This window comes from Dipodomys ordii, unplaced genomic scaffold (genome assembly GCF_000151885.1).
Source record: "Dipodomys ordii isolate 6190 unplaced genomic scaffold, Dord_2.0 Scaffold36, whole genome shotgun sequence".
NCBI lineage: Eukaryota > Metazoa > Chordata > Mammalia > Rodentia > Heteromyidae > Dipodomys > Dipodomys ordii.
Window position 1 is genome coordinate 980,437 of NW_012267252.1, and position 26,119 is coordinate 1,006,555.

General features: G+C 36.9%; 1 protein-coding gene across 1 annotated transcript in view; it reads right to left on the reverse strand.

Moving 5' to 3' along the window:
* Tm9sf3 (transmembrane 9 superfamily member 3) overlaps positions 1–26,119 on the reverse strand; it is a 58,470-nt gene that overhangs the window by 14,874 nt on the left and 17,477 nt on the right. The window contains exons 3-10 of the mRNA XM_013017727.1: positions 24,709–24,831; positions 19,958–20,118; positions 18,121–18,198; positions 14,854–14,985; positions 13,378–13,544; positions 9,146–9,240; positions 7,023–7,153; positions 153–292 (exon numbers count right to left, since the gene is read on the reverse strand). Of these exons, the coding sequence (XP_012873181.1) occupies positions 153–292; positions 7,023–7,153; positions 9,146–9,240; positions 13,378–13,544; positions 14,854–14,985; positions 18,121–18,198; positions 19,958–20,118; positions 24,709–24,831 (1,027 nt within the window). The remainder of the gene's footprint in view (positions 1–152; positions 293–7,022; positions 7,154–9,145; positions 9,241–13,377; positions 13,545–14,853; positions 14,986–18,120; positions 18,199–19,957; positions 20,119–24,708; positions 24,832–26,119) is intronic.

Genomic DNA, 26,119 nt, shown 5'->3' on the forward strand with positions numbered 1-26,119 from the left:
TTCTATAATATAAACTGAGAGGAAAATGAACACCAACAAATTCTTAAGCTCAAATTTAAAAGTCTCATAAACACATGCAAACTCTAAAGTTATATATGTTTTAAGAACTTCTTTATTGTGAGAAACAACCATATAAGATATAGTATTCTTACCATTTTTTCTCTGGTATAGGACGAGGCACAGCATTGACTCGACAAGGGAAGTTGGGCTGGCCTGACAGATTTCGGCCAAGAATTGTACCAACAAGATTTAAAGGAAGAATAACAAAAAAGCAAATGCAACAAACAGCCACCTATAAAAAAAAAAAGTATGATTATCCAGAGAACAGTAATACTAATAAAAAACAAGAGACTTAAAATTTAAGCACAATTCGATCACAAAAGAAAATGTTTAAGTTCAGTAAAGACTAGAATTGTATAAAATATAACACTATTAGAACAGGTAAATATTATAATTGAATCAAACACCAGCTGAATTGTTTCCTATCATTTTGGTTATCCATTTCTCTATTCTTTCATACTCTGATAAATCCTTTGTTCTCGTCTTTCCTACTCAGTTGTCATGCTTTATTTAATCTTATCTATGCTTCATCTTTTAGCATTATAACCAATTTACTGGGCTACATTGAACTTTACAAACTCTATTCACCTATTTCATAGGTGAAAAAAATGAGATCCAGAGAGGCTAGGTAATTTTTTGTGATCATATATCTAGTATGTAGACTAACTAAAATTTTAACTCAGATCTGCTGGCCCAAAGGTTCATGCTAATTCTATTCTACAGTGCCTTGAAATTTGGCAACAGAAGTATCTCTACCATGTATATGTGCCGTTACTAAAATAATACAAATGTTTCTCAAGAGTCTAAAATTAGACAAAGCCATATATCTTAGAACCAAAGAGGACAACTGGAAAGTATTTAATAATTTTATAAAACATACAAACTTTGGGGGATAGCATCTAGCTAAAATCAATTCACTCTGAACTTTAGATAAAATGAAAAACCAAGTTACTAAAATCAATTATACATTTTGGGATTTTATTTTTATATTTGTTTTAATTTGTTGGTGGTGGGGCCTGAACTCTGGTCCCTCAGCTCTTCAGCTCAGAGTTAGTGTTCTACCACTTGAGCCACAGCATCACTTCTGGCTTTTTCTGCTTATGTGGTGCTGAGGAATCAAACCCAGGTCCTCATGCATGCAAGGAAAGCACTCTACCACTGAGCCACCTTCCCAGCCCCCATTTTGGGATTTTAATAAATAGAAAGTAGAAGTGAGAGGAAAAGCTGTGAAGAAACAGAGAAATAAGAGTGACACGGTAGAAAAATGACCATGATTATATGAATGTTTTTTGAACCAATGTTAGTGAAAACTCACATTATATTCTGTGTATGTAAAAAGCCAAGGTATCACTGCCTTTCAGCTAAAACATGTATAAATGTGTGACAATTAAGAGAGTTCTGTAATCTAATTAAGGATCAGATTAAGGAACTCATTTTGTCTCAGTTCACACCTTTAAATACCACAAACTTATGGTCACATAATAAGAACTATATGAAACATAAAAAATAAACAGGTGCTGGGTGCTGATGGTTCCCGCCTATAATCCTAGCTACTCAGTAGGCTGAGATCTGAGGATCATGGTTCAAAGCTAGCCCAGGCAGGAAAGTCTGTAAGACTCTTATCTCCAGCTAATCACCAGAAAAACAGAAGTGGTGCTGTCACTCAAGTGGCAGAGCACTTGCCTTGAGCTGAAGAGCTCAGGGACCACTAGTGCCCAGGACAGAGTTCAAGCCTCATGACAGACAAAAAAATTAAAATTAAAATTAAAAAAAACAGGTATCTTTACAATAAAAATATATTTTGAAAAAACAGGTGCTTTTAAGATACTTTAAAGTATTATGTTTCATGTATTATTATGATAGTAAATATTGTCTCCAATTTGTTTGTTCAGTTATTTTTTTGGGGGGGAGGAGGGTTCTAGTACTAGGGCTCGGACTTGAGGTCACATGCCCCAACTCCACTTTTTTTTTGGGGGGGGAAACTTAAGGGAACATTCCTATGTGCAATCATATGATCTAAAAAAGAGCTTAGGAGTTTCAGAGTACTTCAGAAATTCCTAAGAATTTGATTTGGAAATCCTTTTGAAAAGAAAGTGTGTGTGTGCGCGTGTGTGTGTGTGTGTGTGCGCGTGCGTGTACACATGCACACGTGTGTATGCTCATGCAAGTGTGCCCCAGTCCTAGGCCTTAAACTCAGAACCTGGAAACTGTCCCTAAACTTTTGTGCCCAAGGCTATAGAATTCTACCACTTGGAGCTAGAGCTCCATTTCCAGCTTTTTAGTAGTTAATTGAATCTCATAGACTTTCTTGCCCAGGCTAGCTTTGAGACTCAAGCCTCAAATTGAAGCCTCTTGAGTAGCTAGGATTACAGATATGAGTGACCAGCACCTAGCTCTTGAAAATAATTTTTAAAAACTATGCCTAGTTATAATAAAGTACATACTTCTCAAATGAATTCTACAACAAATACTAATACAAAGGAGATCACTTAGAGACTGATTCATTTTTGTGCAAGCCTCAGAAAAAAAGCCTATATTTTTATCTATCTATCTACCTACCTATCTATCTATCTATCTACTTCTGGATGATAAGAAAGGCTTGGATGGTACACTGGTTTTTTATTCTACCTCCCATGGTTCATCTCAGCTGCAACGTATTTGTTCACTAAAAGTTGTAGAAGCAAAAGCACTACTACAAGCACTATGTGCTACAAAGCACTTGGGTAAATGACATGTATGAAAGCACCTCTAGCCTTCTGCACACAAGAATCCATTTAAAAATAAAAATTATAAACCTTCATTAAGACTATCAAATATTTAGCTTTGTTGAAAACTTCCTCTCTCACTCGGGCACTGGTGGCTCACACCTATAACCCTAGCTACTTGGAAGGCTGCAATCTTAGAATCATAATTTGAAGTCAACCGAGGCAAGAATGTTATTTCCAATTAACTACCAATGGAGCACATAAAAGCCCCTGAGTTCAAGCCCCAGGAGTAGTGCACACATGCACACTTGTACACACACGTGTACACACATATGCACATGCATGCACACACACTATATATACACAAATACATAAGGATAAATTCAACAAAAATATGTATAAAACACAAACATTAACATCAATAAATCACTGTTGAGAAAACTTAAAGGTATGTAAATAAGAGACATATTATGTTCATGACTCAAATGATGCAGTAACGTTAAGATGCCAATTACTCCCAATCAAAGTCCTAAAGTTTGTAGAAACCAACAAGCTGATTCTAAATTTTATGTAAAAATACAAGAATATTAAAAAGCCAAAATAATTTTGAGAAGAACTGATTTCAATTTTTTGAAAAGGAAAAATGTAAATAATTGCAGCAAAAAATATCTATGATCAAAAAACCTGATAATCACCACCACCAGCACCACCAAAACAAAGAAAATGTAATTTGGGGTAAATTATTATGCAAAAGTCTAAGAAATAGTGGGCCATAATACTGGCTCTGCTTCCCTTTGAGAATTCTTCTAAAACTATATGAGATAATGGGAATGTAAATGTTCTGTAATCTACAAAGCATGCTGCAAATAATGTGTTATCATCTGTCCTTATGATTAATCTTTTTAGATCTGGCACATAATTTTAGCCAGATAATAATTTTGTTTGATGTATGCTGTCTTCTGTATTCCATAACTAATTTGCTCCCTGGTCTCATATCCTTTTTCAACTTAATTAGGAGATCACTATGTCTTTGAGTTATTAATAATCATTTCAATAGGTTAGAGACAAGAATATCAACCACATGACCCTAACACACAAATGTAATGCACTACAAGTAACATCAATACTTAACTCTGTGATTATTTAGCTAATATATATCTGCTGCACTACTATTTTAACCACATTTCTTTAGATGTGATACTTCATTTATACTCTTTTGTTCTTCTAGTCTATTAAAACTTACCAAAAAAGGAAATGAAACAATTTCCCTTTAATGAATCCATACTGGCTCCCAATATTCATTACCCCTGTCATTAATCTTGTGCTTTATCAATATCAATTTCAAAATATTCTATAAGGTGTAACAAACATTCTCCCTTTTCCCCTAGAAGAATAAACTTGCCTATGTTGTTTTACAGTACTTAAATTAGTTATTCAAACATTACTTATATGGGGGCTGGGAAGGTGGCTCAGTGGTAGAGCGCTTGCCTTGCATGCCAGAGGCCCTGGGTTCGATTCCTCAGCACCACATAAGCAAAAAGATTTTTTCTTCTGGCTTTTTGCCAGAAGTGGCGCTGTGGCTCAAGTGGTAGAGTGCTAGCCTTGAGCTGAAGAACTGAGGGACAGCGCCCAGGCCCAGAGTTCAGGCCCCACGACTGGACCCAAAAAAAAAAAAATTATTGTTCTCAGCTGGGGTGCTGGTGGCTCATGCCTGTAATCCTAGCTATTACAAGGCTGAGATCTGAGGCTTGACATTCAAAGCCAGCCTGGGCAGAAAAGTCCATGAGACTCTTATCTCCAAGTAATCACAGAAAAAAGCCAGAAGTAGAGCTCTGGCTCAAGGGTAGAGTGCTAGACTTGAGCAAATGGAGCTCAGGGACAAAGTGTAGGCCCAGAATTCAAGCCCAGGACTGGCAAAAGAAAAAAAGAAAAAGGACTCTCCTAGCACTATTTTTATATACCTTTACTTCCGAGTATAAGGTATATAATTTGGGGTATTCTTTACTCTTCCAGCCACTTTTTGTTTTTTTTTGGGGGGTCCAGGTGTGGGGCCTGAACTCTGGGCCGGGGCACTGTCCCTCAGCTATTCAGCTCAAGGCTAGTGCTCTACCACTTGAGCCACGGCGCCACTTCCGGCTTTTTTTCTTTTGCTTATGTGGTGCTGAGGAATGGAACCCAGGGCCTCATGCATGCAAGGCAAGCTCTCTACTACTGAGCCACCTTCCCAGCCCCTTCCAGCCACTTTTTAGATACATACTGCTTTATAGTTTTGGGTCTTTTGGGTTTTGTTGTTCTTGGTATGGTATTTGAACTCAGGGCCTTGCACTTGCTAGGAAACCATTAGAATACTTAGGCAAATACAAAAGGACCTCTAGTCCTTTTTTGGTTTAGTTATTTTGGGGGTAGGGTCTTGTATTTTTGCCTAGGCTGACCTTAGGTGATGATCTTCATATACTTCCCACATATTGAGGAGCACAGGTAGCACCACCACACATGCTTACATGTTGAAATGGGGTTTTACTAACTTCTAGTTAGGTTGGCCTCAAACTGTGATCCTCTTGGCTCTCTGTCTCCAGAGTAGCTGAAATTACTGTTATAGTCTTTATCACCAAAAAGTATCTATATAGTAAACTTGGTCTCAAATTCTTCCTCATTATTGTGATTTCTGATTACATACCATGAATTTCATTTCTGAGAATCTCCAATTTTCAAGTCACTTTCCCAGTTATTGCTCAAGATGCAAGCCATGATAAAACATTTCCCTGTACATTGTGAAATCTGATTTCTAAAGCCTATGGCATATTTCTGAATATGTTCAAGATCCCCTTCCAAACAAATGCAATAGTGGTACTCAGTATAATGAGCTATATAATTTGTAGGTAGGGATGGGAGGGAAAAACTGGGAAAGAGCAAAGGAAGGGGTGATACTGAAGAGGTGACAAACAGAAATGTACTCATTACCTGATATAACTGCAACCCCTCTGTATATATCACCTTTATAACAACAATAAAAAAAAATTTTAATGTTTTTAAAAAAGATCCCCCTCCAGATCTAAAACTAGCCTTTAGATATACAGAATGGCTGTTATCGATATATTTCAAAATGTTCCTAATTCCCAACTAAAAAGTACTGACAGTTCAGTGAAATGTCTCTTCAGTGTATCTAAAAAATTGAAATTGTAAACCAATCAGTCATCTGAAATTTCTCTGAAGCCATTTGAATAACTCTTGTGTGATAGAAACTATAAATAAGGCTAAAACTCTGAAAGAGATGTATATTCTAGTTGCTATTCTATCACTCACTGCCTGTATGACCTTGCTAAACTATTTGTGTCTTACATGCAACTTGCAAGGTATGTGTATATGTACACACAAGTACACATCAAGAATGAAGTCTAGTTTGAATCTAAGGTTATGCTTTTGGCAAAAAAATAAAGGAAAAGTTGGGAGACTGCTAGTTAACGATGTAAAGTAGGACTGTATCTTTGTTCTACTTTTTAAAATATTTAAATAATCCAAAACATTTCAAAGTCTGTGAGTATTGCTAAAATATAAAAGGACTTTTAATATTTGTATCAATATATATTATTAATATGATGCATAATGAATTTAGTGAAGTCCTATAATGCTTAGTGAAGTTCTAAAATTATGTTAATAAAAAAATATGGGGCTGGGAAGGTGGCTCAGTGGTAGAGCGTTTGCCTTGCATGCCAGAGGCCCTGGGTTCGATTCCTCAGCACCACATAAGCAAAAAGAAAAAGCCGGAAGTGGCGCTGTGGCTCAAGTGGTAGAGCGCTAGCCTTGAGCTGAAGAGCTGAGGGACAGCGCCCAGGCCCAGAGTTCAGGCCCCACGACCGGACCCCCCCCCAAAAAAAATGGAGGCAGTTTCTTCCTACCACTGCACTCACCTATCACCTCAAAACATACTTCTTACTATATCATTATTCTTTCTAAAATATATTCACCAGTTTTTGCCATCTCTGATAAAAAGCTATAGCATGCTTTCTTTTGCCTTACATATAGTCAGCTTCTCATTACTGGCTCACAGAATCAAGCAAGAAGGGAGTTAAACTGCCTTTAAATTTTAGCCAAAATTTTATGGATCCCAATAATATTTTTCTCATCATCTAACTTTCTAGGATTCAGAAGAGACTGGCTAAAACTATCAGAAACCTTAAAAAAAAATACTCTGGAGAGGCAGAGACTTCATAATTAGAATGTTTATACTTACTTTATAAGAAGATTCAAGTGACTTACCATTGTTCCAAAAGGAATGGCTCTTGAGGCGTGGTAATAAATGGCTATAAAGTTGATGAAGAAGGCAGTGCCGCACACCATAGCTGGGATAAGAAATGCCCCAATAAACATCTGCTTTATCCATCTCCTTCCTGAAAAACAAGGGAAATTATAAAAACCAGAACTAGACAAATACCATCAATGTAAAAAATGCATTTATCTAGTACCAAATTATTTACTTACAAATTTAATAAAAAGACCATGAAATATGAGATCTTAATAACTTTCAAATCAATAGCTAATAAAGACTAGTGGAATTCTTCAAGTTCCAGGTTATCCCTAGCTTCAAGAGTCGAGTATTATTTATTTAGTATGAGGAGGACAAGGAGAAAACCTCCAGCTCCAGTACAGATCCAATTTTGAGAGGTAAGTGAAAAACTCTTGACTTTGTGGGCCAGCCTCTACATTAAGCCTGATTCTTAGCAATCATTCCAACGAAATTACCATGATACAATCAGACTTTCTCAGGGCACAACCAATCAGAAGATGTTCTTAATAATGCAAAGATTTCATACCACAGACCTGAGCTTAAATGCTTTCAATTATGTACCTGTGTGAGGGTATGTGTACAGGTGGATGAATTTGGCACACACCAGTCCTGGGGCTTTAACTCAAGGCCTAGGTGCTGTCCCTGAGCTTTTTTTGCTTAAGGCTACTACTCTACCACTTAAGCTACAGCTTCCCTTTTGGCTTTGGGTGGTTAATCAGATAAGAGTTTCACAGACTTGGGCAGGATGCCCAAGCTGGCTTTAAACCACAATCCTCATCAGATCTCAGCTCCTGAGTACCCAGGATGACAGGAGTGAGCCATTGGTGCCAGGCTGCTTTCAATTTTTAAGAGTTAAGTGTAGTAAAGAAATAAGAGCTGGCTGTTCTTAACTCTTAATCAGAAAAAAAGCAAATTTAATGTCCAAACCTGAATAAATTTCCTGTTTAAATGTTACTGTTGTGAAGACTCTTTTGAAAGTTATAAACTAAAACGTTTAGCCTAAGAACAGCTGAAGTTGCTTTAGGCATCCATGTTTCCTTAGGATATAGTCCTATATGATAGAACTTGTTTCCGAGGCATACAGGCAGATTTCACAGGCTGAACACCTAAGTAAAACTGTTAGGAATCCAGAATATGCCTGTAGGCAATCCAAAGAATTCCATAAACCAAAGAAAAGCAATGGCAAATAGAATATCCTTGGGGAAATTGAAGTGATCGTATGCTCTGGTTTCTTATAACTATAAATCTCTGCGTCTACCAATAGAAAGCAGGATCCCCTAATGCTCATAATGCTTGAACCGGCTGTGAAAAAAATCATACTAAATAGTCTCTGTCTTTGAGAATATAAAGTCTTTCAACAACCCTATATTCATAAACTCTGGTCATCCTTCTGACCCCAGATTATTATTACAGGAAAAACAAACCTATGTACTCCTGAAAGAAACAGCAACCTTTATCATGTTTGTTATCCTCATCATGTTTAGGTTGTAGTAGTAGAGGAGCAAGAGGTATTTAAGATAAAATGCTTTCTATGATACTGAAAAAGAAAAATCTGTGATTTTAAATCACAAATAGCCCACCTTCCTATTCTCTTTTCACTGCCCAGAAGCTTTACCCACAGGCCATTCAGCATGCCTTTATATTCATCTTCAAAATTACACTCTAGATAAAGACCTCACATGGTACATACTTAGGGACAAAGGCACCTCAAAGCAACATGATATCAACTAACTTAAATGTGTGTGTTCTTCTAGGTGTTCCTTGGGATTAATTTCACACTGAAGATTATCTACCAGTTATTCATAATGTGTGTATGTATGTGTTGGCGCTGAGGCTTGAACTCAGGGCCTAGGTGCTGTCCCTGAGCTTTTTGTGCTCAAGGCTGGTGTTTTATCACTTGAGCCACAGCTCCACTACAGGAAATAAAATGCAAAGGTTCTATAAAGACAAGCTAGAACACATAATAGGTTTGGTAGAGATTATAAAAATGGCCTAATAAAGGATTTTACAATGCTATTCTACCCATTTTAAATTCCAAATGCTTCACAGTAAAGAAATAGTATCTGTAATTAAAAATATATAACTCCTAAGTTACCTCCTTGTCTAGCATACAGACTTCCTCCAAAATAACCATTCACTGGAGATGTAGCAGCATAGACAAATATGGCTGTACTGAGCATTGAACCCCTCCTAAAATGGCAAAAGAAACACATGATAAATTAAAACCAACAATATAAATAAAGAAAAAATCATGTAGTCTGTTCCCTTATCAATTAATTTAATTTCAAAGATATTTGACATAGAAAAAATATACTCAGGACTACAAAAGACCTCAACAGCTTCTCTAGTAAGTGAATTTCTAGTTAAAACTGCACATAAATGACAAGAGACTGATCCAACATTTTTTTCCTGTTTCTGCAGCTAAATTTTTTAACATATTCCAAACAAGAATCACATTTTTTGGCAACAATATTATAAGCTGGCAGCAAAACTGTTCTGCAACCTGTAAACTAATCCCATCATATGCAACAGAATAGTCACAGAAAAGTGACTAAAATATTCCTTTTCTTAACCTGATCCAATGTTTGATATTCTTGCCTGCCACTAGAAATAAAAGGGGAATGGGTTAATCATATGAAATATTTCTATTTGGGGGCAGGGACATGGCTCAGGTTATAGAGTGCTTGCCTAGCAAACATGAAGTTCTGAGTTCAAACCCAGAACACTCTTCCCCGACCTAAAGGAAAAAAAAAATCCTAACATGTGAAATGCTAGCCTCTCTCTATACAATACTATAACAATAAAATTAATTTTTTTTAAAATCCACTGTTATTTTAAATGGTATTTTACTGAAAGTTTTATCTAGTTTCCTTTATGCTGCTAAAGAACATTTTTTTAAAAAAGTCTATTGGTCCACAAGGCAACATTGACTCAGATCAAGAACCACTACCCACCAGGTGCCTGTGGCTCATGCCTGTAATCCTAGCTACTCAGGAGGCTGAGATCTGAGGATTGCGGTTCAAAGCCAGCCTGGGCAGCAAAGTCTGTGAGACTCTTATTTCCAATAAACCACCAGAAAACCAGAAGTGGCGCAGTGGTGCAAGTGATAGAGCTGAGGGACAGGCCCCAGACCCAGAGTTCAAGCCCCACGACTGACAAAATCACTAACCTTTACTACAACAACATGTAAGAAATTCAGACTAACCTCCTGTGGGACAGAACTGGAAAAGATATTTTTTAAATGTTAAAATGATAAATTACAGCATATCATTTGCTGTTATATAAACAGGTACTCATTAATTAACGTTCTATATACTGTTTAACTATTGGTCTTGTAATATGTTGACTTCTTATGCTCAAAGATACCTATGTTCACTTTCTCATTAAGCTGATACACAATAGTGCAAACACTGCAATATCCCGTTCCCATTAATATACAACTAACTAAACACAGTATAACATAAGGATTATGAGCCTCAAAGTTAATCAGTTCCAAGAGCTACATCTGTTTCTCAAGAACCCAATTAGACACTGCAAGTGGTAATTTATTTTTTCCATATCATTAACAAATATAAACCATTCTCATTGTACATGTGTGTTTCAGAGTTGACACAGACCTAACTATGCTGAAAACAGGTTGCTTTCAAGACTGAGAGTGTAGATAAAAGGAGACAGAATGCTAACATAGCAAATGTGTTCAATCAAACCCTAATACCGCCAAGAAAAAAAAAAATCTACTTTTCAATTTCATTGGAGGTATCGTACTTCAAATTATACTACAGAGCTACAGTTAGAAAAAAAAAGAATTGTACAAAGATAGACACACAAACCAATGGAATATTAGAACCAGAACTAAGTCCACATAGCTATAATCATCTGAGAGTTGACAAAAGAGCAAAAACACAAAACAAAACAAAAAGCACTTCATCAAATGGTACTAGGAAAACTGGATATCCACATGTAAAAGACTGAAAGTACACATTCATGCCCTGTACAAAAATCAACTTGAAATAAATCAAAGATCTTAAGGTAAGAAAATGCTATGGAAAACTCTTTAAAATATAGTCATAAGCAACTATTCTTTTTTAATAAGACTCCGACTGCCCAGGATATAAAATGACAAATGGGATTAAATTAAAAAGCTTCAGGGGCTGGGAAGGTGGCTCAGTGATAGAGAGCTTACCTTGCATGCATGAGGCCCTGGGTTCGATTCCCCAGCACCACATAAGCAAAAAGAAACAAAAGCCAGAAGTGATGCTGTGGCTCAAGTGGTAGAGCGCTCGCCTTGAGCTGAAGAGCTGAGGGACAGTACCCAGGCCCAGAGTTCAAGCCCCACAAATGGACCAAAAAAAAAGCTTCTGCATATCAAAGGAAAAAAACTTATCAGAATCAAGAGACAGCCCAAAGAATGAGAGAAAATCTTTGCATGCTATTCATCAGACAAAAGTGAAAAAATAAAAAAATTATCTAATGAGCAAATGAATCAGTTCTCAAAAGAAAAAACACAAATGGTTAATGACAATCTTAGCCATATGAAATGCAAATCAGCTGACTAAGATTCCATCTTTGTCAGAATGGTGGGAAAACATCAAGAACAACAAAAACCAAATGAGAACATTATTAATGAAAATGTAAATTAGTACAACCACTATTAAAATACATATGGAAGTTCCTTGAAAAATTACAAATATGATCCTGCACTACCACTAGAAAAATACTTAAAAGAATGTAAGCTAACAATGAACAGTAATACCTGTATACATGCATTTTTAAAATATGATATATATTGGTATATATACATCATAAAATATTATTCAGCCCAAAGAAAAAACTGAAGACATAGTTTGAAGGAAAATTGGTGGAACTGGAAACTTGAAGGCCAAAAATCCCATTTTTGCTTATATGCAGAAACAAGACTTGAAATGATGATGATAATTATGATGATATTAACAGGACATGAATATAAAAGGGGGGACCTGACAGAGGAAATCAGTGGGAGGGGAAATGGAAAGAAGACAGAGTGCTGATGGGTGAAAATACATAATTACTTTTCTCAAATTAAAAAAAAAAAAAAGGAAAGGAAAGCTGCTTTCAGTGTAGGACCATTCTAACACCACAAGTTCCTAGTATCAGTACAAAGGCTGATTATCAAAAGGCTGCCTGCCCACTGCTGGGTGCTGGTGGCTCATGCCTATAATCCTGGCTACTCTGGAGGCTGAGATCAAAGGATCATGGTTCAAACACAGCCCAGCAAGAAAATTCCTGTGAGACTCTTCAATCAGCTACTCAAAAACAAGCCGGAAGTGGCACTGTGGCTCAAGTAGTAGAGCACTAAGCTTGAGCACAAAGAGGCTTAGGCAAAGCAACCAGGCCCAGAGTTCAAGCCCAAGGACTGGTCAAAAGAAAAAAAAGGCTGCCATGTATTTACGAGTATAAAATGATGATAATATGTTTGATGGTACCAGAGAAATGAAGTTATAATCATCTGCCATTTTTTTTCTTTTTTTTTTTCTTCCAGGGCTGAGGACCAAACCCAGGGCCTTGCGCGCGCCCGGCAGGCGCCCTTCCGCTAGGTTAAACCCCCAGCCCCTCATCTGCCAGTTTTAAAAATCACATATATCCTTCACCTCTGTGTTCATAAATATTCTATAGGCATTTTACTCCCAGGCCCTAAATGAGCCATTTTCATCTACATTTGAAAACAGCACTGTGGCAGCCTCCAAGTCCTGAGACTGGAGGAGAATCCAGTAAGCAACTGCTTTGCCTTCCCCTGCTGCTGCTGTACTACTCTCCATGAAAAGTGAAGCAGCAGCGGCACTGCAGGCCCACCCTAATCTTTTAAAATGCTCCAGAGTTAATTAATATCACACACAAACAGACATGTGATTTGTCTATCATCCTTTACCATCATGTACAGTATTTTTTTGTTCCTATTTTGTATACAGTTACCAGTTTTAATGTAAATGGGAAGTACTAATTTAGTTACTGTGAAATTCTGGAGTTTCTTATAACAATCTCATTGAGTTATGAACTTCAAAGAAAAAACTGCTCATTTATAACCATTTTGCATTGAAAGTAACCTCTGCTTATCTTATTCGAACTCAACTGTTATATTCAACCATAAGTTCAGTAATGCTAGCAAGTTTTAGCATGTACAGAGGAATATACATACACATAGCTGACAGTTACTGCTCCCTATTTATCTGTAATATGACATTTATAGTATTGAGATTCTAAATAAGCAAATATTTAATTAGAAGCAATTTATAACATTTTTAGCAAAAAAAAAAAAACCCAAAGAGGTAAAAGTTAAATATAAGCACTTACTCTGTATATAAATCTTCTATCATTGCAACAATAATAACAATGAGAGACACTGCAAATATCTGACACCCAGAACCAATGAGAGAAGAAAATATCAGTGGGTGACTTGATGGTCTAAATACATCTCCATGCACCTGCTTCCATCCATATTCATCTCCTAGGTCTCTATCCTGTATTTAAGTATATACAATACATACAGAGAAAAGAAAACCAGTCAGAATCAAATAAAAACATAGAAAAATAAAGGTTTCCCTTTCTCCAAGTTTATACCTTTTTAAAAGCGCTCTAAATATTCCAAAAAGACATTTCAAAGTTAACATAATGTCTGCTTTAATAACTTAGAATGTTATCTCACTTGGGTGAACATTTTCATGTCTTGCTAAAAAACCTTTTCATGCCTCCTTCCTTCCCTCTCTTCCTCTTTTCTTCTAGTTTATTAATTATTTAAAATTTGTAGTGATGGGGATTGAATCCAAAAGCTTTGTTCATACTAAGCAAGTGTTCTACCACACAGCCAAAACCCCAACAAAGTTTCATTTTTTAAGAAAATGAGTCTCACTGGCTTACAATGGCTCATGCTTATCATCCTAACTACTCAGGAGTCTAAGACTTGAGGATCATGGTTTGAAGCCAGCCCAAGCAAGAAAGTCCATGAGATTCTTATTTCCAATTAACTACCAAAAAAGGAGGGGAGAAGAATGTGAAGCTGTGACTTAAGTGGTAGAGTGCTGGCCTTGAGTAGAAATAGGTCATAACTAGTGTCCAGGCCCTGAGTTCAATCTCTAGGACTGGCACAAAAAGAATGGAAGGAAAGAAGGAAGGAGGGAGAAATGAAAGGAAGAAAGAAGGAAGGGAAGGAGGGAGAAATAAGTCTCACTAGGATGCCATATAAAACTTGAATTTCTGGAGCTGGGAAGGTGGCTCAGTGGTAGAGCTCTTGCCTTGTATGCATGAGGCCCTGGGTTCGATTCCTCAGCACCACATAAGCAGGAGAAAAAAAAAGCCGGAAGTGGCACTGTAGCTCAAGTGGTAGAGTGCTGGCCTTAAGCTGAAGAACTGAGGGACAGCGCCCAGGCACAGAGTTCAGCCCCCACGACCGGACCCCCCCCCCCCCGCAAAGAACTTGAATTTCTGAGTTCAAGTGATCTTATCTCATCTTCTTGAGTAGCTGGAACTAAAAACCTGGAATACTACACATTACTTTAGACCTTTTTTGGAGGAGATGCATTTTTTACTGTAAAGATACAGTGCAATGTATTTTTGTTGTAAAGATACCGTACAAAGGGGTTATAGTTACATGAGTAAGGTAATGAGTCTATTTCCTATGCAGCATTGTTACCCCCTCACTTTAGATCTTTTTTAAAATTAAAAATTCTAAATTCAAAAATCTAACCTGTCCTCATGGATTTGTAAGTTAAAAACTGTTACTTATATTATGCTGTTGTTTTTTACTAAATGTAGTATAAAATGTTTTCTCACCATGTCATCCATTTCTTCTTCTTTACTGTACCGGGCATAATCTTTTCTTAAAGTTCTCATTAAAATCATTGAAACTAAGCCCACCAAGAAGATCACCATCATGAAGGAGTTAAAAATTGAAAACCAATGGATCTAAAATAACAGAAAATGTTATGTGAAATATCAGTTATAAAATTTATAGGTTTCATGGCAACTGGACACTAGTAGAAAAAAGTCTCTAAAAACTTTTACATAAAGATCTAAATTCATGGAAATTGGTTTTCTTTACAGTAAACTCTACACTGAAAACACACTATCACCTATACATTCAAATGGACCATAATTTAGCCATATTACATATGCTATTTAACTTTACAGGGAAAAAGCATAGGAGTGAAAAACAAACAGGCCTGTAAATTTTAAGCCCAGTGCTGCCAATTTCTATGAGGCTTTGGTAATCTAAAATAAAAATGGAACAAAAAAAAACTTATATGTGATTTGTGCTTTAATAACATACATAAAGTATAGCACTGTGAATGGTTAAAAAAAAGAATTAAGTGTTAATTCTCTTTCTCTGAGTAACAATCTTAAAACATTAAAATCAACAGTTGTCATAGACTAAAGCTGCCTTCCTGACCCTACCAACTGCTGCCCTCTAGCACCCCCTAGTGGTGTTAATCCTAAAGCTGCATTTTTTTAATTTAAAATTTAATTTTTATTGCCAAGGTGATGTACATAGGAGTTAGTTACATAAGTAACGTAGTGAGTACATTTCTTGTTGAACTTGTTACCCCTTCCCTCATTTTTCTCCCACTTTCCCTCCTCCCCTACCTCTCCCAAATCACTGTCAAATTGGTTCCCCCTTTTCTTTTCTCATTATTTTTTTGTTCTGCTTCCCTTCCCTAATTCAGATAAACATATATACAATACCCAGGGTACCAAAATCAAATACAATGACAATAGGGGAAAAACTATAGGGAGGAAAACACAAAAGAAGAAATCACGTAATACATTAAAACAAACAAAACAAATACAACAACAAATAAAAACTTCGTGTGTCCATGTCTTGGGGTTCATTTTGCTTAGCATCATCTTATATGATCATATGTACATAGCTATTGAGCGATTCTGCTCATCTGCTGAGATTATCCTAGAGGTATACCATTTATTACAAATAAGGGAAACCATGGGACCTAGGTTTCTTTGGGTCTATCTTACTTCACTTAATATGACTTTTTCTAAGTCCTTCCATTTTCTTACAAATGGGGTATCATTCTTTTTGATGAATTCACAGAATTCCATTACACACACACAAACACACACACACACCACATTTTCTTGACCCATTTATCTACTGAGGGGCATCTGGGTTGGTATGGTGAATAATGATGCAAAAAACATAGTTGTGCTGGTAGCTTTAGTATGGCCTTGTTTGTGGTCATTTGGGTAAATGCCCAGAAAGTGGGATTGCTAGGTCACAGGGGAGCTCTGGAAAGCAGTATGGAGGTTCCTCAAAAGACTAAACACAAAGCTACACTTTCAATTGCACCTGAATTCTAGAATATAACTAGAGATGAACAACAAATGGGCAACAACAATGCCATCTTGTACAGAGTACCTGTTGTGTGCCAAACACTGACTAGAAGCTTCAGGAACACTATCAAAGTAAAACTGCCCCAAGACCCCACAAGGTATCATGATCGTGATCCTTGCTCTAATACTAAGGATACAAGCTGAAGAATTCAGTCATTTGACCAGGTTATGATAAACAGCAGAACCTGAGCTAGATTCCGCTTTTAGCCAATGAATTAAGAATCACCACAACACTAACGCAGATCTCATCTCATTCCCTCGTCCCTACTTTGCACTGACATAATCAATGTACAAATGTAATGTTTTTGCTGTATCTTAAAAAGAGGGGGCTTAATCAAGTTGCAGAGCACCTGCTTAGCAAACATAAAGCACACAAAAGATTAGATCAAGCCAGACTTGGTAGTCCACAGTGGCCAATAATCCTAGATCCTCAGGAGACTGAGATTGGGATGTCTGAAGTTCAATGTCAGCTTGGCCAAAAAGCTCACTAAGCCCCATTTCAATCAATTAAAAAGCTGGACACAATGGCAAGGACCTATCATGTTCCCAGCAACATGGGAAGCATAAATAGAAGGATCATACTCCAGGCCAGGCTAGACCAAAAGGGAGACCCTATCTCAAAAACAGATAAGGTAAAAAGAGTTGGAGGTGTGGATCAAATGGTAGGCAGCCAGCCTATCAAGCAAGCCATCAAAACCTCCAAAACAAACAAATATGAGATCAAAAGAGTGGTGATTCAGGAAGAAACCCAGAAGTATGATATATCCCATTGCCTTGTGGTCTTTTTATCTCTAACCTTCAAGAAATAACCATGATTAAGCCTATCTTTTGATATAAGAAATCAAAACTAGCTGGGAACTGGTGGTTCACACCTGTAATCCTAGCTACTCAGGAGGCTGAGATTGGAGGACCATGGTTCAAAGCCAGACTGGGCAGTAAAGTCTGTGAGACTCTTATCTCCAATTAACCACCAGAAAACCACAAGTAGAGCTGTGGCTCAAAGTGGTCTTAGCTAAGAGCTCAGGGACAGTACAGAGGCCCTGCCCAGTTCAAGCACCATGACAAAAAAAAAAAAAAAATCAAACTAATGTACAAACTCAGAACTAATATTACCTGCTAGTCTTATGAGCTGAGATCCAGCTTATATATGTTAATGGGGGATGAGGAATGTGGAAGTGTTTCTTCACATTCTTGATGTTTCTGTTTAAGGAATTTCACTAGCAAAACCATCTTTACTCATTCAGTCATTACTCCTATCCAAGAAAAGGCACATGTTTTTCCACACCATAGGCTTTATGAGGGCAGATGCCCATATAGTGAAACTTGTAGTAGTAATTCAGCATTGAATGTTAGATCTGTTTAATTCTGAGCGTCAGTAGTAAAAAGCCCATTTCATGATGAATATAAGCCATATTCTCCAATATTAGTAATTAAATTGACATGTTGGCTTCCTACACATTGCATTCCTTCTTGTGTATTGCTTAGTTTAAACCACCAGATGAAGAAAAGAGCTTTTGATTGATGTTCTAAAACAGCCTATCACTCTTTACTCTATGACTCCCAAGTTCACATCTGAAATCACCATTAATAAAATCTTGAACTCTTACTATAATGCCCTATACACAGCAAATACTCAATATTTATGAAACTGATTTGCATGCATATCCAATGTCTTAAAATGTAAAATTTACCTACCCTATGTTGAAAAAATGACGGATCAAGATATTTGTCAAATCGATCTTCAAATTTTACATCTGACTTTTTCCATTTTACCTAAAAAATATAAATTTCACTTGAAAACCAAGACTAGTAAACAAGTTATTAAGTTGATGACAAAGCTCAAAGTAAAATCTGAAAATATTTACAGTATTTACACACTTAAAACAGAAAAACCAGGTTCACGACTGTTATATTAAATACTCAGGAGGCTGAAATCCGAGGATTCCAGTTCAAAGGCAGCCTGGGCAGAAAGTCCATGAGCCTCTTATCTCCAATAAACTTTCCCCCAAAAAAACCAAAAGAGAAGTTCTGCCTCCAATGTTAGAACACTAGCATTAAACAAAATAAGCTCAGGGATGGCACCTGGGCCTTGAGTTTAAGTGATGGGGAAGAATCTTTTTTTGTTGTTGTTGTTGGTTGTAGGGCTTGAACTCTGGGCCTGAGCGCTGTCCCTCAGCTCTTCAGCTCAAGGCGAGCGCTCTACCACTTGAGCTATACAGCACCACTTCCAGTTTTCTGGTAGTTTATTGGAGATAAGAGTTTCACGGACTTTCCTGCCCGAGCTGGCTTTGAACTGTTATCCTCAGATCTCAGCCTCCTGAGTAGCTAGGACTGCAGGCATGAGTCACCAGCGCCCGGCTGGGAAGAATCTTAAATGATGAAACAATATTGCCAGTAAAGTTTAAACAGGTATAAGAAGACTAATGAACTTTCTTAAATTTCTTCTCTGTGTATAAGCAAAAGTCACACCTTTCTTTAGAGGGATCATTTTGTTTTCAAAGACTATTTACTATTGTGGCCTTGCATATTCTGACCTGATAAATGTGTTGAGTATTAAACCACAAGTGTTTAAACCAACTAAAATAAAAATCTTAGACATCTTTATCTTTGTTTATTGGGTTTTTTTAATGTCATCCTGGGGCCTAAAACTCAGCACCTGGTGCTGTCCCTGAGTTTTTTTTTTTGCTCAAGGCTAGCACTCTACCACCTGAACCACAGCTCTACTTTCAGGCTTTTTGATGGTTAATTGTAAATAAGAGTCTCATGGACTTTCCTGCCAGGCTGACTTTAATACATAATACTTACATCTCAGGCTCTTGAGTAGCTAGAATTACAGTATGAGCCACCAGTGCCCAGAATCTTTAGATTGCATTACTTTTATTACAACTACAAAATTTCTCCATAAGCACAAAAATTATGCCAATATTATTTATCTACTATGCACAAAGCTTGAAAAACTCTCAAAATTAACTCACTCCTGGAAAGTGAAAAGTTACCTATATTGGATTTTTCTCTCTCCTTCCCATCATTTTTAAGCCTAATAAAACAATTAACTGTCTTGACAGTTGCTAAAGGGTTCTGATGAGCTCTTACTCTGCAGGAATAATGATTCCAATAGATCAAATTAACCAAGGTAAACTATACCTATCCAGCAACCTTTTCTATAGTTCGATTTCTATTTGCAATGATAAATGAGAGAAACATGAACTACTACAACATAAAAATATAACCATATAAATTAACCTGGCTGGGTTAGAACTGCTCAGTCACTTTTACTAGAGAAAATGGTAAATAGTATGTCCAACAAATGCACAACTGGTATCTCATACTATGTAGACCTGAAGTTTATCTGTCCCATTTTTAGGAGGCTTACATTGAGAAAAGTTTTAATATTATGCTGTTGCATCCAATTTTAAGCTACATGTTCATTTACTAAAGCTCAAAAACAATTGCAAATAGTTCTTCCTACATACAAGTATTCTAACACTTACTGAAAATAGTTCTTCCTACATACAAGTATTCTAACACTTACTGAATATGACATCTGTATTTTTGTATTTGGAACTAGTTTCACCTTCCCTTCACTAGTTAAATTAACATCAACAATTCGATTTCCATTAAAACCAATTTCAAGTTTTTTGTAGGTCCAGAGATAATAATCTTCTCCATTTTCATCTGCTTCACCAACAATACCTACAAAAGAAAAAATACTTTATACAAGGTAGTACCATTTAGTATCTAAACATCCCAGAAGTTGAATTTTTTTTCTTTTAATAAGGTTTTTTTATTGTGAAAATACCATACAGAGGGGTTACAATTACATGAGCAAGGTAATTAGTACATTTCTTATCAAGCATTGTTGCCTCCTTTTTTTTAATTTTTATTTATTTTTTATTGTGAAAATACTGTACAGAGGGGTTACAATTACATGGGCAAGATAATGAGTACATTTCTTATCAAGCATTGTAGCCTCCTCCTTTGTTTCCCCTTCCCATCCTCCCCCGCCCTCCACCCAATTCTCCCCACCTCCCCCCCCCACCAAAGTTGTAAAGTTCATTTTCGACATAACGACTTGTACTTCTCATTGTTGCAATGGGTCCACCTGTACCCTTATTTAAACGACTTGTTTTTCCCCTTCCCCTCCACAAATTATACCAACCTCAAATACAGTGGGGGAGGGAGAGAAGTTGAATTTCTTTTACATAAATAAAACCAATAATATTACTACCTCCATGAATAGAATAAAGCAAATTTGTAAGCTCAGCTTCTATTTAGTAACACACACCACAGTCATACCATGACTACTTGAGTAGTTCAGCATAACTACACACTAACTTGATCCCAAAGTTCATGTTTTCTCATTACTATTACTTTCTTTGAAATAATTACCACCTATATGTATAAACTCCCTAACACCTCAAATTTCAGGGGAATGCTTTGTCAACATCTTTCAAGGTTACTGAACTACCAATGATCAAACTAAACTAAAACCAAGTTTTCTCGAGGCCTTTCGAGTTATTATTTCTCTTAACAACCTATGTTCTAGCCAATACTAGAAAGATGTTATACGTAGATACAAACATACACTCTGTGTGTGTGTGTGTTTATTTGAAGTTTAAAATGCCTACTCTTTATACCTCAAGTACTACATCTGTCTCTGGAAGTCAGCAAAATGAAAGGACTGTTGAAGATAAATGGTAATGAGGCAATATTTTTAAATGATTATTTTGATCCTAATTTTGGAATCAGAAGGCAAGAGGTGAACAATGTGAGATGGTAACTGGTAGCTGAGGATTCTTATGCCTTCAAATGGTCAGCTATTTGTCAAATGTTCCCCATTCAAATCTATAAACTTCCCAAAGCTTTAAACTGTCAGGACATCCCTCTATGGTCAATGCACCCCAGTGAAGTATCAGGGAAAAAATATGTTAATTTCTTACAAAGGATGATTTGCTTATTAAGCAAGGTGATTCTTACTAATTGGTACAAACTGAAGAAGATAGCTTTGTTATATTTAGAAATAAAGATAATGAAATTCTTCTAATAATTAGCTTCACTAAGATTGAAAGCCACAATTATACCAAAATGAGAAGCTTTTCTCTAAGAGGCTTTGCCCCAAGAAAAGTCAGATTGGAATTTTCTTTTTTTTTTTTTTTTGTCAGTCACGGGGCCTGAACTTTGGGCCTGGGCACTGTCCCTCAGCTCTTCAGCTGTAGACTAGAGCTCTACCACTTGAGCCTCGGCCACACTTCTGGCTTTTTCTGTTTATGTGGTGCTGAAGAATCGAACCCAGGGCCTCGTGCATGCAAGGCAAGCACTCTACCATTGAGCCACCTTCCCAGCCCCAGATTGGAATTTTCTTTCTGAAAGATTCTCTTTGGTTTAGACATTCCATAATATTCAAAAGTGTCTCCTAAACATGGCAGACCCTGAAATCCCAAGTCTAAAAAAATAACATTTTAAGTTAAGATCCAATATCACTGACATTAAAGAGGCACATAACAATGACTAGGACAACATAAAGCAAAACAAAAACAAACAAAAATCACACAACTATACATCTCGATAAGAAACTAAGGAAGGGAAGAACCTTTGTCTCACTGAAAATGAACTTTATGCCAGGTGCTAATGTCTCTCACCTGTAATCCTAGCTACTCAGGAAGGTGATCTGAGGATCATGGTTCAAAGCCAGCCCAGGCAAGAAAGTCCATGGGACTCTTATTTCCAATAAACTACCTCAAAAAACCAGAAGTGGAGCTGTGGCTCAAGTGGTAGAGCACTATGCATGAGCGAAAGAAGCTCAGGGACAGCACCCAGGTCCTGAGTTCAAACCCCAGGACAAGTGCAAAAATATGTTTTTTTTTAATGAAGTTTAGCCTAATGGGTTCTTTTGAACTACAAGCAGAAATACAAGATCAGGAAGCTCTAGTGAATATTTAGCACATCCTTCTGATACCAAATGCCTAGGTTACTATGCCACTAATTGCAATCATTTATAGAAATGCTCACAATACATATCTAATTGACAGATAACATAGTAATAATGATACATAAAATTATTTCTTGGAATTAACTTTCTTATACATTTTTCTTTAGTGTGGTAGCAAACTATTATGTTCAATTCATAGTCTGATGCTCCTGAACTTATAGTCACCTAACAGTTTTAAGAATTAGAAAAGCATTCATTACATATAGAAAAGCATCCGAAGACAAAAAATATAAAGTGATCAAACACAATGAGTGGGACAGCTGCTTATGTTTTACATTTTAAATAATTTAATCAAGTCAATTGATTTTTGGATTATACATAAGTCTTTATTAATTGTGCATGTATTTCTCCATTAGTATAGGTAAACAAGAGCAAAACTTTTGTGTGTGTGTGCCAGTACTAATGTTTAAACTCAGGGCTTAATCATCTTGCTCAGATTTTTCAATATTTTGCTAACAGCTGGTGCTATACTACCACCTGAGCTGCACCTCTAGTTAAACAATATAATATTGCCAGGTGCCAGTGGCTGTCACCTGTAATCCTACCTACATGGGAGGGTGAGATCTGGGGATCATGGTTCAAAGCCAGCCCAGGCAGGAAAACCTATGAAAATCTTATTTCCAATTAAAATCTAATTTCCAAAAAAAGCCAGAAATGGAGCTGTGGCTAGAGGACAAAAGCTCAGTGACAGTGTCCAGGCCCTGAGATCAAGTACCACTACAGCACAAAAAATAAAAATAAAAAATAAAAAATTTAGGGGCTGGGAAGGTGGCTCAGTGGTAGAGCGCTTGCCTTGCATGCATGAGGCCCTGGGTTTGATTCCTCAGCACCACATAAGCAAAAAGAAAAAAGCCGAAAGTGGTGCTATGGCTCAAATGGTAGAGCACTACCCTTGAGCTGAAGAGCTGAGGGACAGCGCCCAAGCCCAGAATTCAGGCCCCACGACTGGACCCAAAAATAAATAAATAATTTAAATAGTAAGCTTCAGAAAATAACACTGGAACCAGAATAACAAGCTATTCAAGAACCTACGATCTCAAACTACTGATAAAGCTGAGATGTGAGGATTATGGTTCCACTTAGCCAGCCAAAAGCTGGAGGTGTGACTCCTGTGGTAGAATGCCAGGTTTGAGCAAAAGGTGAGCAAGAAGCCCTGAGTAAGAAGCTTCAGTACTAGAACAAAAAAAAAAGGGGGGGGAAGGGGGGAAGAAGAAAAAGAAACCATCATACCCAAAACCACACTACCACAGTGACATGAGAAAGTTAAAATTTTGGAGGTGGCACTGTGGCTCAAAGTGATAGAGTGCTAGCCTTGAGCAAAAGAGCTCAGGAACAGCATACAAGCCCCAAGTTCAAACCCCAAATAAACCCCCCCAAAATAAAATGAAATGTTAGTTATCTTAAAATAACAATAAAATATATTTTTAAAAAAGAGTACATTTATTTTGGGCTGGACACCAGTAGCTCATGACTGTCATCCTAGCTACTCAGGAGGATGAGAACTGAAGATCACAGTTCAAAGCCAGCCCAGGCAGGAAAGTCTGTGAGACTCTTGGAACTGCAGTTTAAAGTGGTAGAGTACTAGCCTGGAGCAAAAAAGCTCAGGAACAGTGCTCGGGCCCTAAGTTCAAGCCCCCCCCAAAAAAAAAGTTAAAACTTCAATATGCTATATTTGAAAGAACAAGTTAAAATAAGGTATAAGAAAAACATGGGCAAAAAGATATCTCAGATTGTTTTAATTCCTTGAATCTAAGAAGTTATATTGGGCTGGGAAGGTGGCTCAGTGGTAGAGTGCTTGGCGTTGCAGGCATGAGGTCCTCACCATCTTTAATCAAATAAATGCCACCCCTTCTAGTAGACATTGGTACTTTAAGATACAGCCAGGGCTGAGAATATGGCCCAGTTGTAGAGTGCTTGCCTAGCATGCATGAAGTTTTGGGTTCAGTTCCTCAGCACCAAATAAACAGAAAATGCTGGAAGTGGTGCTGTGGCTCAAGTGGTAGAGCACTAGCCTTGAGCTGAAGAATAGCACTCAGGCCCAGAATTCAGGCCAATGGACAAAAAATAAATAAATAAAATTTACACTATATAAAAGTTCTACCTTGAAGGAGTTTCATGTAAAGTTTAGCAATATGAAAAATGCTTTAAGAAACAGGTATCCTTAAAAAATGGTTTTTAAAATCATACTGTGGAAAATAGTGAAAATATATTAACGTCATGATCCAGTATACAATCACTGTAACAAACTCATCATATTTACCAAACCATATATATAACATATAATATTCACTTACCCCATATTGGTAAGTCATCTATGTACATCTGGTACCAGTAGTGATTTTTGATAGCATAAACAAATGCATCTCTTTTTTCCTTATCTAAGTCAATTTCACAGTAAGTGGCTGGCATCACATCATCTATATAAAATAAAAACTGCAGTTTAGCTCATAGGTTTGCAGAAACAAGAAAAAAGCCAACATTTTCTGAAATTAAAATTTCCATTCATAACAATTAAATCTGGCTAGGCATTAGCAGCTCATGATTGTAATCCTAGATACTTAGGAGTCTGTGAGACTCTTATCTCCAATTACTCACCCAAGTGGTAGAACACTAGCCTTGAGCACAAAAAGCTCAGGGATAGCACCAGGCCCTAAATTTAAGCTCTAGAACCAGCACCAGCACTCCTCCCCCCCCACACACACAAAAAGCCAAACCAATATACATTATGTAAACACTTGAACTATGTGACTTGAGGGTAGGGATAGAATGGGGAAAATAGGGGAGACAGCTGGAAGGGGTGATTTTGATCAAGAAGCAATGTACTCATGGAACTGTAACCCCGTGGCACAACTACTTAATAAGTAAAAAATAATAAACAAATGAATAACCCAAAAGTTCCCTAAGATGAGTCATTTTCACTTGACTGCTTTCAAAAACTAGTATAACTGTTCAATGCTCCCTAATTTATACACCTAATGCTTCAAATATGTGCTTATTTTTCAAACAAAAGACTATCCCAACAATTTGCAAATACTCTAGATATTAATCAAAAGAATTATAAACTTTTGATATGTTACTTAAGCAAATCAATCATAACAATAAAAAAGAAAGCACAGACTTTTGTTTTCTTACATGCTGGTTATTTTGACTCTTTTTGATATGTTACTTAAGCAAATCAATCATAACAATAAAAAAGAAAGCACAGACTTTTGTTTTCTTACATGCTGGTTATTTTGACTCTAAAATGCAATTTTTCCCAAAGAAGTATTAAACTTTTTAAATACTAATTAAAATTTCTTAAATATAAACTATAGCTAAATCATAAATTTAAGTTACTTAATAGCTTTATTTTGTGCCAGTACTGGGTCTGAACTCACATACTTGCTCTCTCATTTGTCTTTTTGCTCAAGACTGGTGTTCTACCACTTGAGCCACAACCCTACTTCCAGCTTTTTGGTAGCTAACTGAAGGTAAGAATTTCCCAAACTTGGGCTGGGAAGGTGGCTCAGTGGTAGAGTGCTTGCCTTGCATGCCTGAGGCCCTGGGTTCGATTCCTCAGCACCACATAAGTAAAAAGAAAAAAGCCAGAAGTGGTGCCGTGGCTCAAGTGGTAGAGCGCTAGCCTTGAGCTGAAGAGCTGAGGGACAGCGCCCAGGCCCAGAGTTCAGGCCCACGACTGGATAAAAAAAAAAAAAAAAAGAATTT